The sequence below is a fragment of the Callionymus lyra genome, chromosome 4 (assembly GCF_982586985.1).
Source record: "Callionymus lyra chromosome 4, fCalLyr1.hap1.1, whole genome shotgun sequence".
In the NCBI taxonomy this organism is placed as follows: Eukaryota; Metazoa; Chordata; class Actinopteri; order Syngnathiformes; family Callionymidae; genus Callionymus; species Callionymus lyra.
This window is the reverse complement of record NC_141821.1, coordinates 33,623,816-33,638,267: the sequence shown is the minus strand read 5'-3', so window position 1 is coordinate 33,638,267 and position 14,452 is coordinate 33,623,816. Positions and strand designations below refer to the sequence as shown.

The 14,452-nt window shown below is 36.4% G+C and overlaps 1 protein-coding gene across 1 annotated transcript; it reads right to left on the bottom strand.

The window, feature by feature from the left end:
* Positions 1 to 7,034: 7,034 nt before the first annotated feature.
* LOC148082688 (phospholipid scramblase 1) lies at positions 7,035 to 12,638 on the bottom strand. Its single transcript, XM_087788270.1, has 7 exons — positions 12,595 to 12,638; positions 11,994 to 12,083; positions 11,380 to 11,422; positions 11,076 to 11,296; positions 9,790 to 9,951; positions 9,389 to 9,550; positions 7,035 to 8,546 (listed from the first exon to the last, which is right to left on the bottom strand). The coding sequence occupies exons 2-7, from the start codon at positions 12,060 to 12,062 to the stop codon at positions 8,517 to 8,519; spliced, it is 687 nt and encodes a 228-aa protein (XP_087644396.1). The 5' UTR covers positions 12,063 to 12,083; positions 12,595 to 12,638; the 3' UTR covers positions 7,035 to 8,516.
* Between the last annotated feature and the right edge of the window lie 1,814 nt (positions 12,639 to 14,452).

Sequence of the window (14,452 nt, the reverse complement as noted above, 5' to 3'; positions counted from 1 at the left end):
ATAGCGGGGCTCCACATAGGACGTCCTAACTGAAAAGATGACATCAGCACAGCTGTATTTGACCACCCCCATCTCCCACCTCCGTGGGCTTTAAACGAGCCCAGTCCTCGTCGCCTCCCCCTCGGCTTCTGTCAGACCCGGTTCACCCTTCTGCTGGAACACCACATGAGGAGGATCATCTCAGCTCGAGAGAAAACTGTGAAACACTTTTCAGGAATATTGTCGATATTGTTGTTCTTATAATTTAACATCCAACCAGCACCACCCAGAGCTTCTCAAGTCGTCTATTGTTTCTTCTAAAAGTGTGTATCCAGATCACCAGGGTCTCATAAATCACATTTACTGCCTCCTCTCAGCAGGGGGTTGTTTAGGGGGCTTCAGTTGCCACTTTGACCACATGGGCTTTTAATGACCACAATTTAAAGAAGATCATTGGACTTTAAATCATCTCATAATAGCCATTATTGGTAATTAAATAATAAAAACTTGTTTATAATACTTGGTTTAACTTTTAAAAAAAAGAAGCATCATACTTGAGGCTTTATGTGTCCAAAAAATGTAAAGACCTCTGAAAATAGATAACTTGGTTATAATACGAAACCAAGCCATTTTCAGTTTGCATATATTATGTAGAATAACCCATTTTAAAAAACATATTCAAATTATTTATAACTTGTGACATGCAAAAATCAAATTTTTATTCAGGTGCAAAAATTCCCTTCATTTTACAATATAATTGAAAGTAAGAAAATTTTTAGGTTAACCCATTATGTGTTCCATGGTTAAAATGTGAAGCATAACAGGAACTATATTTTTGTTTTAATCATGTCACTTTCCTACTCGAGATCTTGGCTCCTGCAAGGGTTTGGGCATTGACGCTTAAAGAAATAATGTCTTTGTTAAGACCAAAAGATGTATTTTATGTGCCACTTTCCTAACTGCTTTTATTGTTATTTTTGTGTAAAAAGTTGGAAGTTCATATTCGTAATTGTACTGAAAAACAAATAATTTAGCAAATAATAAACTAATTTGATCCTTTTTACAAATTTTCTGAAGCTTATGAAATTGACGCACACAGAAGGATACATGGAAAAAACAGTTTACACTTAAAAAACAATTTATATGAAGATCAATATTCAAAATTATTATTATTTATTTTATATGGATAGTTTTTGAAACCTTTTTCCCCAATCTATGGTTGTGAAGGTTTTGGTTAATGTAAGATATAGATATCTACTGGGCGTAGAATGATAAAAAATAAAACTGATAATTACTTACAACAACAAAAATACATCTACGTAATCTTTATTTAACAATGAAAATAGTCTTAAGTAGTAGTAATAGTCATAGTTATCCAGGCCTTGGGAGTTTTTGGCCGTTAAATTATCAAGCGTCTCACAGTTTCCCTTGTTTCTCGACCCATTTTCCAAAGTAATTTCAATCATCAAAGATAATAATGTGACTTAACTGTACTTTCATTGAAGTTAACGAGTTGAAAATGGTTTCCAAGTCAAAAAGAAATAAGTTTCATCCTTGAGGGGTGAACTTAAGAAAGCCAATAAAAACATCTTGAATTAGTGTCAGCCATGGCACTAACTCTTTTTTTTCCTAGGTGTCCCTAATTTCTTTTCAGGAGACATTCAGTTGCCCGAGGCAGTGACCATTTCCATCTGGCGAATAGTTTTGCTAATACTGTACGTTTTACTTCAGTTCATTTCAGTGCTTCGGTGCTTGTGTGATCTGGAGTCTGAACTTTTTATTAGACAGTTTCTTTTTTTCCAGAGGGGCCTGATAAAAGAAGGCAAATTCATGCCAGGAATCCAACATGCATCAAGTTCTGTTCAACACTTATTCAAGCATATTTTAGACATTTTAAAGTATTCCTAAAATAAAATGAAAAACCCTTGTAGACTGTATTAGGTAAATCCACATTACCAGTATTCCAATGTAATTAAAAGCAGACTGGTAATCTGGTTTAATGGGGAAGTTTGCAATGTTAAAGTGTTGCTTCTGTTGTTCAAAGTCGAAAGGCGTACCAAACTTTTGGAAACGCTCTGGAGCCGTCTTCTGGATTTGATTTCTCTTTCTACAGTGAAGAATGAAAGTAATTTGATATCCTACCAGAGACTAAACTTGGAATGGTGAGCAGCAGTGAGGCCTCGAAGGGTCGCATGTATGTACAGATTTCGTGTTTTTACCTTGCAGCAAACACACAAGGTGTGAGTGAAGCATGTGGTCCTGTTGTATTTTTGCAAATGACACAATGGCAGCCAGATGTTAGAGTAACTGGCTGACTGAGACAGTAGCTCAACAGAAAAAAAAGGGCAGAACAGCCGCATGTAATTAGCCACCAGGGATTTGTTTGGGTATTTGGGAAATCCTGACCTCAGTATGATACCTCCCAAGCTGTACTTTGACTACTCCACATCACCACTAAATAACACATTTTTTAGGGCATAAAGCGACATCGGTTTCTATGGCATTTGATGGTACGAATTGACAACCTCAAATCAATCAACTTTTTGTCACTTAGGATTAGTTTTACAACTTAATGTTAGGCTTTTAGCACTTTTAAGAATCAATTGGAGCCTAAATGTTCGACAGTCATCCTCTGAAGATGGAGTGCAATGTATGCTCCTCCCCAGATAACACTAATTGACTCAGGGACTCATTCATTCCTCGTGGTATTAGGGTGTATAATGCTGAATTTGGGGGCAGGAGCGGAGTTAAAGGATGCTGATGGAGATCTCCAGAGGGATCCAGGATGTGGATCAACTCATTATTATCTTACACTTTTAAATTAGCATATCAAATTTTAATATATCTTTCGGCTTTTTCACAAATTGGACTGGAGTGGTAGTGGAGAATCCTAAGAACTTTAATCCATATCCAGAACTTTAAGATACCTTTAACGATGAATACTCTGTGAATTATATACATTCAACCAATGGCAGTGAAGGGACAAACCACGATTAACTAACACCGAAACAAAGCTGTGCTTATACAATATGACGTAATTTGATTCATTATCTTAACTTAAAACTTGTTTTTAAGGAATTACAATTTTTGATGATATTGGTAGTTACCGAGACTCTGACTCAGTTGTTGGGATTTACTTTAGCTTCACTAGGTTAAACCCGGGATATTTTCGGAAGACTTTTTTCTAGATTGCATGCAATGAACAAATTAAAGTATGAGGTCGTGGAAGCTAACCTCTTCTGTTGTGGTATTTAACTAACATAACACTTTACTAGTCAGACACCAGAGCTCAAACCATTGTGAGCCTTTAACTTCATTTTATCTTTGCCCGAAGCACCGCCTTCCACCTCCTAATGAAAGACTAAACAGTCCTGGTGTTTCCCGACAACCTTCTTTTTCCAGCTCCTTTGTGGAGAAAGTAGGTTAGCATGAAGTGATTTGACGAAAATAAACCGAGAGAGGGCAGAGATGACTCAAGTGGTGGGTAAACGGATGAGAAGAGAACATCCTTGGATTTCAATTTTATTCCATCATTAGTGAGGAAAATGGAGACTAGCCTTTTTATTTATGGTAACGACCTGTTTGGTGCAGTGACCTATCCGTCTGTGGTTCGGCACACCTTAAGTTGTTTCTTCCTACCCAGTCATTTCTCTCTCCTGGTGGTGTCACCAAGTAACTTTCCGATGGCCCCGGGGAGCCAGATATCCTAGACACCTTGTCCCCTAATGTCTGTCTGAAAACCCTCAACTGCTGCTGGATTGTTTAAGAATGGGTTATATTTTTATCCCATACTCCTTCCTCCTTCCACCAAAGAGACTTAAATACTAGTCCAGGGCACTTTCCTTCCTGAGAATTCAATTTGTCTATGTCACCCCACTTCTGTCTCCACTGGTGGAGACTGTGAAAGTGCCGTGGCTCAGGGTGTGGCCTCGCCTTTCACCAAAATTAAGCAGAAGAGTTTTGCCTCCACGTCATTTCATCTCGGATCAAAGAAGTTTAACGAGCTGAGAACAGAAGACACCAAAAGGAAACGTGGATAAACTCACTTTCATCAACTTTAATGAAAATCTTTAACGACCCTGGTTTGGAGTCCCAGAGCAGCACATTGAGGCGGAGATGCACAGTGGGAGATGTTTGTTGACAGGCATACGTTCTGGGTGGGTGGCGTGACACAGTTTTAGTGAATTAAATTTAAAGACAATCACTATTGGTAATGTTAAGAGCCAAGAATCTTTACATGACTATTTAACATATACAACATATAACAATACATGGCACACATATGAGCACATAACACATTTGATTACAGTTGCATAATAAAAAAAAAATGAAAACATGTGAGATTTCTGTTTGATTGCAGTTTAAAATTTACTTTTATACGGTCGGAAACGTTTGATTGAAGTTGAAAATAGTAAGATTGCAAATGTATGATGTATACAAAATGAAATTTGTGTATGACTCAAAGTGCACCATTGTTGAAAATTGACGAAAGCTGAAAATGTTTTGATTGCAGTTTTCAATTGGAAGTTGAAAAATTCCATTATGTATATGTATGTAAAAAGATTCTATGATTGTTAATTGTAGCGAGTCGAAAACCAATGTTGTTCTTATTTTTTAACAAGAAATAAAGATAGACTTAGACTTAGACTGCACTTTATTGATTCCATTATTTAATCCCTAAGATTTAGTGGATCTTGGCGATGACTGAGGACGAGAGGATACAGTCAACTCTCTTGGACATATTTTGGTTTCAAAACAAATGAAATCAGTTACGACTTCGTCACAAGTCATGTGGTATGTAAATTTTGCACTGCAGAGTAAATTATACTACAATACTACATATATATCCCTGTTTCTACAGTTTCACAATATATTGCATTGTTGTCCCTGTAATGTGATGCGTATATCGCCAGAGTCTTTCGAAAACACTGCCTTTTGCAAATCATGAGTTTGTTGTTGGTAAATGTGTATAATATATGTCATTAAAATAAGGTTCTAAATATTGTAAAAGCATTTAACCTAGACATCCTTGCCTGACCTGAATCATGTGTTGTTGTAGCAACACTCGGCACAATTAGTACATCTTGGTCCACCACCATTATGGAAACAAAGCCTGTCAAAGGTGACTTTGTGTCAGGGTAAACACTCCCCCCCCCAACACACACACACACACCAACACCTCTAGTGTCCTGTCCAAACCTTCCCAGCTGTGTGTATTTGTTGAGTGAAAGCTAACTTAAACAGGTGGAGTTTGACACCAATTTGTTTATCACAGTCAATCTCAATACAAACAAGTCCGAATGGATTCCTGTGTCTGCTTGTTGTCAGGCAGCAATGTTGCAATACGATTTTCTCAAAGCATTTAAACACAAAGCGTGTTAATCGCCTCTTTTTTCCAGCCAGACAGTGGTTTCATTTGTACATTCCTGCGAGTGAGAGACTATGTTTAAAAAACATTCTATTTAAAATCATGATGTGTTACTGGGTAATTACCAGGAGGTGTGCATGCTGTATTTTAACAGAGCGGTTAAATGAAGCTTAAACAACTGGCCTGTGTGAGTGTTCGTGGTCCAACAGTTAATCACATGACTGTATCCCACACATTAGCGTCTCTGCTATTATGAGCTGAATTAAAGTATTTTTTTTATCTTGCTTATTTTTAGTGTTCTCTGCTCAAGTACATTTCTTTCTTTCTTTGGTATTTTTGTATCTAAAGAAATCTGCTGAAAAGTAAACATTGAAAAAGTTGAACATGAGACCAATAGTGCTGGAAGTAAACATCTGTTTTTTATTATAGTTTCCTTTTTTTTTCTTTTCAATGACGTTGCACTTGGTAAAGCGCTGATGTAATGACACCAGGGACAGAGCTGTCAGTGGCCTGGATGTTTTTATTGATGTTGAACATACAATTCCTTCCTGCTGTTTCCCGCTCAAAGTCCAACGTGTTGGATGAGCCTGTCAGTGAAAAAGGTGTACGACTGACACTGAAAAATTGTTTCCTCTCATCAAGCAAACGTGTGATTAGTCAGGAGTGAACCTTCAAAAATGCATAAAATTTAGTTTTTTCCCTTAAACTTGGCCTCAGGGTTAAAGACCAAAGGTCAAGGCCGGTCAGTAAAAGAAAATTGATAAGGAAAAAATGACTTTTTATTTTGCTTGTTTCTTGGTGTAAGACCTTTTTACCTGAGAATCGCTGCTGGCGCCTGTAAAGCACCATGAATCAAATGTCAGAAGGTTTGCTTCATACAGTCTAACCTTTTCTTAGGTCTCTGAGGCAGAAGATTGAAACCCTCCAATGGAAAGACCTTCATGTGAAATGAGGCAAGTCAATAATAAAATATTGGACAAAACTTTCTCTTGAAGGCTGTGTGGACGTGACGTTGAAATCGTTCTTATTTTGATTCTAATTTTTGTTAGGGAGCATTCACTAATGCCTCTTGAAACTGCAACGATGAATGAAACCAAGGAAGCACATGTTTAAAGAAAAGAAAAACTTTACTTCAATGGCCCACCAAGAATTATTAAAGGTTATATTTTCACTGCCATTGGTTCAGCATAACTCAATATGTTCTGATTTAATTTTTTATTTTCAAGTATACAAGTTGTGTTAGAAATGTTCAAATTAAAAATTGGCTGATATTTGTGGTATTGTGTAACTGGTGGCTTAGAAGGAGTGTTGTATAATGTTGTGTTTGATAAGATACTTTTATTTCTAAATGATCACCATTATTAATACTTATTGTTATCCACATTACTCTCTCATTGGCCATTATAATTCTGTATCATCATTGAATTATTCAGTATTGTACTGACTACACAACAATAAAGATCTGGCATATGAAAGCTTTGTACTAATGTTCTCAATCTTTCGTGAAAATGGTGTTAGAAATGGGATGAACACATGATCTTTCCATTCACAAACTGGTAACATGACGGTATGATTCTTTTTTGTTCTGTGTGTCTGAGTAGAACATACAAACTACACATTGTATTCAAGCATTTGAGTTCAAATATTATTGAAGGAAAGTGACAACAATCAATAAGAGACAAAAAAAAAGCGTCAAAATGTTTTTAAATGGAATTTTTGGACAATTCAAGCTGAAGTTACACATTTTTTCTTAATGCATTGATTGAATGACTCATTAGTTCACAAAGTAGAAGAATATCTATTTCTTTAAAATATACCGCTTTGTGGGAAAGTATCTTTTCCCATATACAATCACATTCGCAACATTTACATTTTGATACAATCGAAGAGCCTTTAAAAAGAACATTCACTGAAATAGTTGTTCAAGATGCAAAATGAAAAATCTCAAAGAATTATGAATACAACCGACTTCAGTGTTCAGATGTTAAACACCAGAAATGTTGGGTTGGAGACGATAAATTCCTATATGCATTATTCATATTAATAAATACATTTTAAAAACATTTTCAACAAAATAGGACTTGATAATACACAAGCACTTCAGTTTACATTGTTTAAATTGCTACACTACATCATTCAAGAGTAAACAACACATGGATTGTTGTACCAAACAATAAATAAACGTCTTCATCTCTTAGTATTATTTGCAGATGGACTAAGAGCATGGCAAGTCTCTAACAGAAACATGCAATTTAACCTGAGCGTGTTTAAAGACACACATCTGTGTTAATAGTCTATGGCATTAGCAGGTAGTTAGTCTTTCTACTTGAGCTGCTCCAATAACTAAAAATAGCTTCCTCTTGAGGGCTAGTCATACACAACAGACTATACTCCAGTGCATATTCAATATTAAAAAATATTCCACATTTAAATATGATTATTAAATTCAAACACAAGTACACTTGCATCACACAAACCCACAGAGCAGTGCCTTAATCCATAGATAGACTCTCAATTACTGGCTACCACAGGACGAACATTTGTCAGTGATCTCACATATCGCTACGTATATATAAAATAACATCTCAATAATCAACACAAGTCCTGTCTATGCTTTACGATTGAAGTTTAACAAATATTACTGTGAGACACGAACCTGCACTTTACTCAGTGAATGATGAAAAGAACAGCACATATATTTTGGAGGAATGTAGTCCAAAAACATCAAAATAAACGTATAGATGCAAAAAAATGAACACGAATAAATAAATCATTAACGTGGCAGTATACAGAAGACCATTCAACATTTTTTAAGCTTGGAACTTAGCGGAAAAATGTACTTCTCTGAATATAAATTCTGTAAATGCTGTGTGACCAATGTTACCAAAGCTTCGTTAAAGATCTTGGAATGACAACAAGCAAAGCTACAAAACCACTATTTTCACAAACTGTCTCCTTTAAAATATTCACGATAAATGTGAATACAAGTTAAAAATGTCCATAAGTCACGACCGAGTTTAGTGGTATATTCTATATAAGCTACAGCTGCCGTTAGCAAGTCCATGCAGAATGATACCTCCCTACACTTCTTTCAGCTGCGTTTCCTGTTTGTTCATTGACGGGTCATCATGGCTTGGCGTTCTTCTTGTTCTTTAAAGATTAAATCCTCCTAGTTGGTCGACTCAAAGAACATAAAATCCTGTTTTGAGAAAAAGAATGGGATTGAAGGTGAAGCATTTGCAATCTCTGAGAAAGATGTTTCCATTTTCTAGACTGGAAAACAGAATTTACATCCTATTGTAACAACAATATTGTCAACATGAGCTCCTACGTGGACTTTGTGACAAACTAATGTCATTCTGCATGTTCTTTTCTAAGTTCTGAATACGGTCTGTGGACTATCTAGTGTTGTGTGGATGGATTAATGGAACACTTAAAACCAAGAGTGCTACTATCTCAAAGGTCTTGTTCTTGAATGCTTTTGAGATTCCTTATTTTTCTGATTCCATTTGATCAGAGACATGATTTATATGAAGTACTGAGAGATTCCTAATGTTATAGGGAAGATAAAATGAGAAACTTTCTTGTTCTTTACAAAAATTATTTTCCTATATCTGGCAATGGATGTTTCACGAGATTGTAGTTGCACTTTTCTGACATTGGAGGGAGCCAGAAACAATATTTTCAATTATTTGCATTGCTACTTTAAAAATGAAAAATGCTTTATTTTATACAGTAACATGATTAAAAGGTGTTTGTTTAAAAAAGAAGCATTTGAGTACAGTTGCAATACAATAGGAAAAATCTTGTAAACATAAGTCATACTTTGGTAGGCATTAAGATAATATGCCATCTATAATGAAAATAAATGTGGCAACAAAAATTTTTTTGTTTTAAATATTTTACAAAACTGGCAGTATCAACATTTTACACCTGCAGATAATAATCATTCATGAATAGTTAATCAAACCAGAATGTCAACTTCTTATTGGACAGAAATCACGTTATATTTTAGGATTGAAAAAAAAGGATTATACTTACAATAAGAAAACAAGCACCGATCATCACAGCCTTCATCCTCACGTCCAGGTCCATGGGGAACTGGATACCAAAGTTATCGGAGTCTGAAAAAGCCTCTCGTAGGAGTCCCGACCACTGCTTGCTAATCTTGCCGATCTTGCTGACTTCATCCAACGACAGGATCTAGAAATGGATTTAAAAAGTGGGTTGATGAGAGCAACATTAGGACCATCAGGGTGACATGATTTTGGTGTATCTAAGCTCGTTCACACGGACTACTGAAGACCCTGAACTTGATGACCTGCGAGGCTTATGATGCTGTGACACTGTTCAACAAAGACGTACGAACAGATCTAATGATCGGAACAACATTGCGGATCTGTGCTTAAAGGCCAGGATATTGGATGTATGGAGGAACAGACCTCAAAGTCCACATCTGGAAGGCAGCTCCATCCACAGAAGGGCCCATTGATCTTCAGCACCGGCTCGTTATTTTCATCGGCGACGATGAATTTCGGGGAGAATGGGTGCCACTGCTGAAGGATGTAACCCACCGTGTTTCCAGGTGGCGACTGCACCTCCAGCTAGGATTGGACAGAAACTCATTTTTTAAAAGATAAAACAAGCAGTTTGTTGAATAGAACAGCAAGATAGTACTTCAGGTTGTATTGGTAAGAATCTGGCAATGTGTTACGTATCACGATATGGAGGCAGTGCTACGTTATATTGCGATACTGTAGGAACTAGTTGTTATATGACTCTGACTCTATATGAATTCGTAATGTAAGATTAAAATTATAATACACTATACGTATACGCCATACTTAAATTAATGTTAAAAGATAATTAAAATATAGTATATAATATATATAATATATAATAAAGTATAAACTACCCGCTAGATCTAAGAGCTTAAACGATTGAATACACATTCACAATCAACATTTCACTCCAGACTGATTTACACTGTTTCAAGACAAGCTTGAAACAGAATTAGAGATACAACACCAGTTATTTAAAACGTCTGTTTGTCTGCCAATCACACCTTAAATCGTAGATCAAAGAACGAAGCAAGATACATCCGGGAAAGGGGACTAAAAGACGGAAACCCCACCCCGAGAACATTTGAATGATAAGATTACAAAATAATAAATCAGGATGTCTTCTCTACGGTAGATCTGGACACGGGGAACTTGAAAGAACCATTTGGGTGGAAAGAGACGACCCCCCGGACCGGAAATTGGCCTTAAATATAGCGATGTTTCTACAGAATGGGACCTTTTCTCCCGGGGCTATTGACCTGTTCAGTCGCCGGAAGGAAGTGCGTCCGATCGATCGTAAAGTTTGTATTTTGTTTGACTTGAAGCGGCGAATAAACGACCCGTGACACACTCTGAATTGACCATCTTTCTCCACGAAGCGAAGCAGAAGAACCGGACGTGACGTTGTGTTGGAGCGACTGTATCCTCTCGTCCACAGTCTATGCAAGAATCTCAAGGGATTTTATTGTTCCTTTAGCTGCGGCCATCTAGCGGCCAGAAGTTAAATTGCAGCACAAAAATGAACAACATTGCATGTTAATTGTAAGTCCAAGTCGTAATATTTGAAAAAGAATCGTGCTGTTGAACAACAATACAGTATCGTGACGGAAATGATGTCGTTATATCACTGTATCGATATTTCCTCACGCCGCTACAACATTACTGACCTCTTGTAGACAACAAGGGAAGAAACACGACATGCACTTCAGTGGCCTGGTGACGGTTATGACTTCTTGTCCATAGTTGTCGAGGACGTGGATGTTGAAGGAGCGCATGGGTCCACAGCACTGCCTGCTCAGACAGTCGTTCTCCTCCACAGCATAGAACACATTTTGGCCCATCACGTTGCGGACTTCATATTTGTTGTTGCTCTCAAATCCAACAAGAGCTGCAATGCCGAAACAAGACATGAGTAGAAAATACTGTTGAAAATGTCTTCAGAATCAACAGCATGGTGTCAAAAAGACATACCTTCCACAAGCTCTACTTTCTGCTTGATAAGCAGCTGATCCACCTAGAAAGAAACAACATAAATATAAACCACAAACACACTTTTTTTTTATAGCCTATTTGCTTAAGTTTATTTTTCTATTTACACTTGTGAGCATCTAACAATGCAGTGCTTCTGATAGAAGGAGAAACAGCCCACAGCCCACAGTTCTAGTTCCTTATGAGTCATCTTTTAGCCACCACACTCTTGTTCACACCCTGCCTGTGCTCTCGTTTGGCCTTCTGCTGAAGAAAAGAAGACTCAAACGTGGCACTTTAAGATGGCTCTACACATAATATCCTGAAAAAAACCCTAGATTTCAAGGATTCAAGGATTTTATCCTCATTCCATTCACTAGGAATGAAGAGGAATAGAGTTATTTTTCTTATTTTTATATTTTTGAAAGGGTAAGATGAATAACAGATGAATAAAATCAGGGATGCACCATTGGTTTGTTTTATTAAAAAGAAATAAGGTGAAATTTGAAATTGGCAGCATCTTAAATCAAAGAAGGAAACCATGAAGAAAAAAAGTAAAGGAATTAAGGGATGAATTTACTAACTACCTGAAAAAACAACAATATTTATAAACCTACCTGGGTAAGATATTCTAGTCCAGGAGGACAGCCTGGTATACCAGGACTGGGTACTTGGTGCATGTCCATGTCGTCAGGCGGATTCTGGACCTGTTGATCGATCACATCGACAACATTGAGCTGTAGCACCATCTAGCGGCCGTTGGTTCAACGGTCGCAACATAACGGTAAAAAGAAAACTGGGGCACACGGACGGCGAGCTACGAGGAACTTTAACACGACACCAGACACTTCTACTGCATGCTATTCTATTCGACAGTTAACCGAGCAGGGAAAGTCTTCGTTCTGCCCTTAAATCGGTTGATCTGCCATCGTTGGAAACATAGAAGATGAACCCGCAGAGAGAAATTCTCGTCTGTGATCGTCAAAAAAATACAAAACAATTCGTTTCCCCCGGGAGTCCTTGAAAAAGACGAGGTTTCATTTCTATTTTCACAAAGTGTGCATTTGATTTTACAGCCTTAATAACGGATGTCCAGCTCATAGCGCACGTAAATCCGTTTCATTCTTTATTTAATCTCGCTTAACTTAAAAGTATTTGCGTTTAAAACCACTGAGCCAGGCAACGATGGATGTTCACGCAAAGATAATAAATACTTACTGATATTTCACCTGACACCTGATATAATAACAGGCCACTCCGGAACTGAGGCGATATAATAAAACTATAATCCTATTGGGCGACGTCAACGCACTTCCCTTTATAATGGACCAATAAGGAGCGAGTAGTATAGAACTGCAACACACAGAACTGCTTCTGAAAGTCTAGAACTGGAGAATGGATAGTTTAAAGGCGCTGACAACGCTCAAAATAAAGTAATAATAATAATAATAATAATAATAATAATAATAATAATATAACGAAGGAAATGGATAAAGTAAAAGTATCACAGCGACAGTAAAGTATTTTGTCAAACTGTGCCTAACGTAAGTAAGTAAGTAATTAATTTATATTTATAGAGCGCCTTTCTAGACCAGGGTCACAAAGCGCTTAAACAATCAAAACAATATTCAATAAAGTATATACTTTAAAGGTCAAGATAACACTGAGAACAACACAGTAGTTACAGAAAATCAAGGAAAAGCCTTCATGAATAAGAATATCTTAAGATGTTTCTTGAAGGAGTCAGTAGATCATCAAACACAAAGAGAGAGGAAGATCGTTCCAAAGCTTAGGAGCAACAGCCTGGAAGGATTTCTCTCCTCTGGTCCTGTCAAACGACTTTTCAATTTGAAAACATTATCTTATGGTCTTTCTACAATAACAACTTTCAGGCTTATTTAAAAGAATGGTATGTTTTAGCTAATGCTCGAAACCACAAAACTTTTTTTTCAAAAGTAAACTTAAATATTAAAAAATAATAATAATTTTAAGACACATAGAATCGTACAATAAGTAGAACAAACACGAGAAAGAGTTAAAGTAAATGTGAATATTTTTAATTTAATTAATTAAACAACAACACTTTTGCTCTTTACATTATCATGGTCTTGGGGTATAATTCGCTTTTAACACACTATTTTGTTTTATGTTTAACTCTAAACTGGATTCATTAAGTATTTTAATCATAAATAACTTTTCATTTACTCCTGTATGCCATTTTATTAACTCAACGGAATTCTTTTGAGCAGTTTTAATTCACCAAGCATTTTACTTATATGAATCATTTGTTGTTTTTATTTAATATAAAGCAACTTGACTCTGAATATCTCAGAGGTGCTATATTTACTGACTCTTTCAAGAAACATCTTAAGATGTTTTTATTTGTTCAGGCTTTTCCTTGATTTTCGGGAACTCACGTGATGATCTCTGTGTTATCTTGACCTTTAAAGTGTATACTTAATTGAATATTTTTTTGATTGTTTAAGCGCTTTGTGACCCTGGTCTGGAAAAGCGCTATATAAATACAAATGACTTACTTACTTTTATTATTAATCCAGCTGCATAGGATGAGAGCAGGGATACTATTTATGCACACACATACACACTTTGACAATTTATTTAAGAGAATAATTATTTTGTGTTCATTCATATAATAAAATAATAAATATATAATTACTGTAATATAATGGACTAGTAAGAATAATTTCATACTAGGTAAAATAAAGAACCTGTCTTGGTCATCTCTCCAAGTCAAGATGACAACATTTACTAACACAGCTACTCCCATCAGTATGTGTGAATGGCTGTCAAAAAGCACTACTGAATTTCCCCCTATTCTGTGTCGTTACTTAACTTAAAATAATTAAATAAAACTATCTACTTTTATTTGTGTTCTATTCAGAACCTGAGTCATAGACAAGACACTTTGATACGCTTGATTTTCCTGAAGGGATTTACCGTAGAGGATTTTTGGTTTCCATGATATTTGCCTAGTTGTTTCAAGTGCCAAACCCTGGCGGCACATCCTTCACCAAGTATCACAATCCCCTCAGTACATACATGATGCATTTCATCA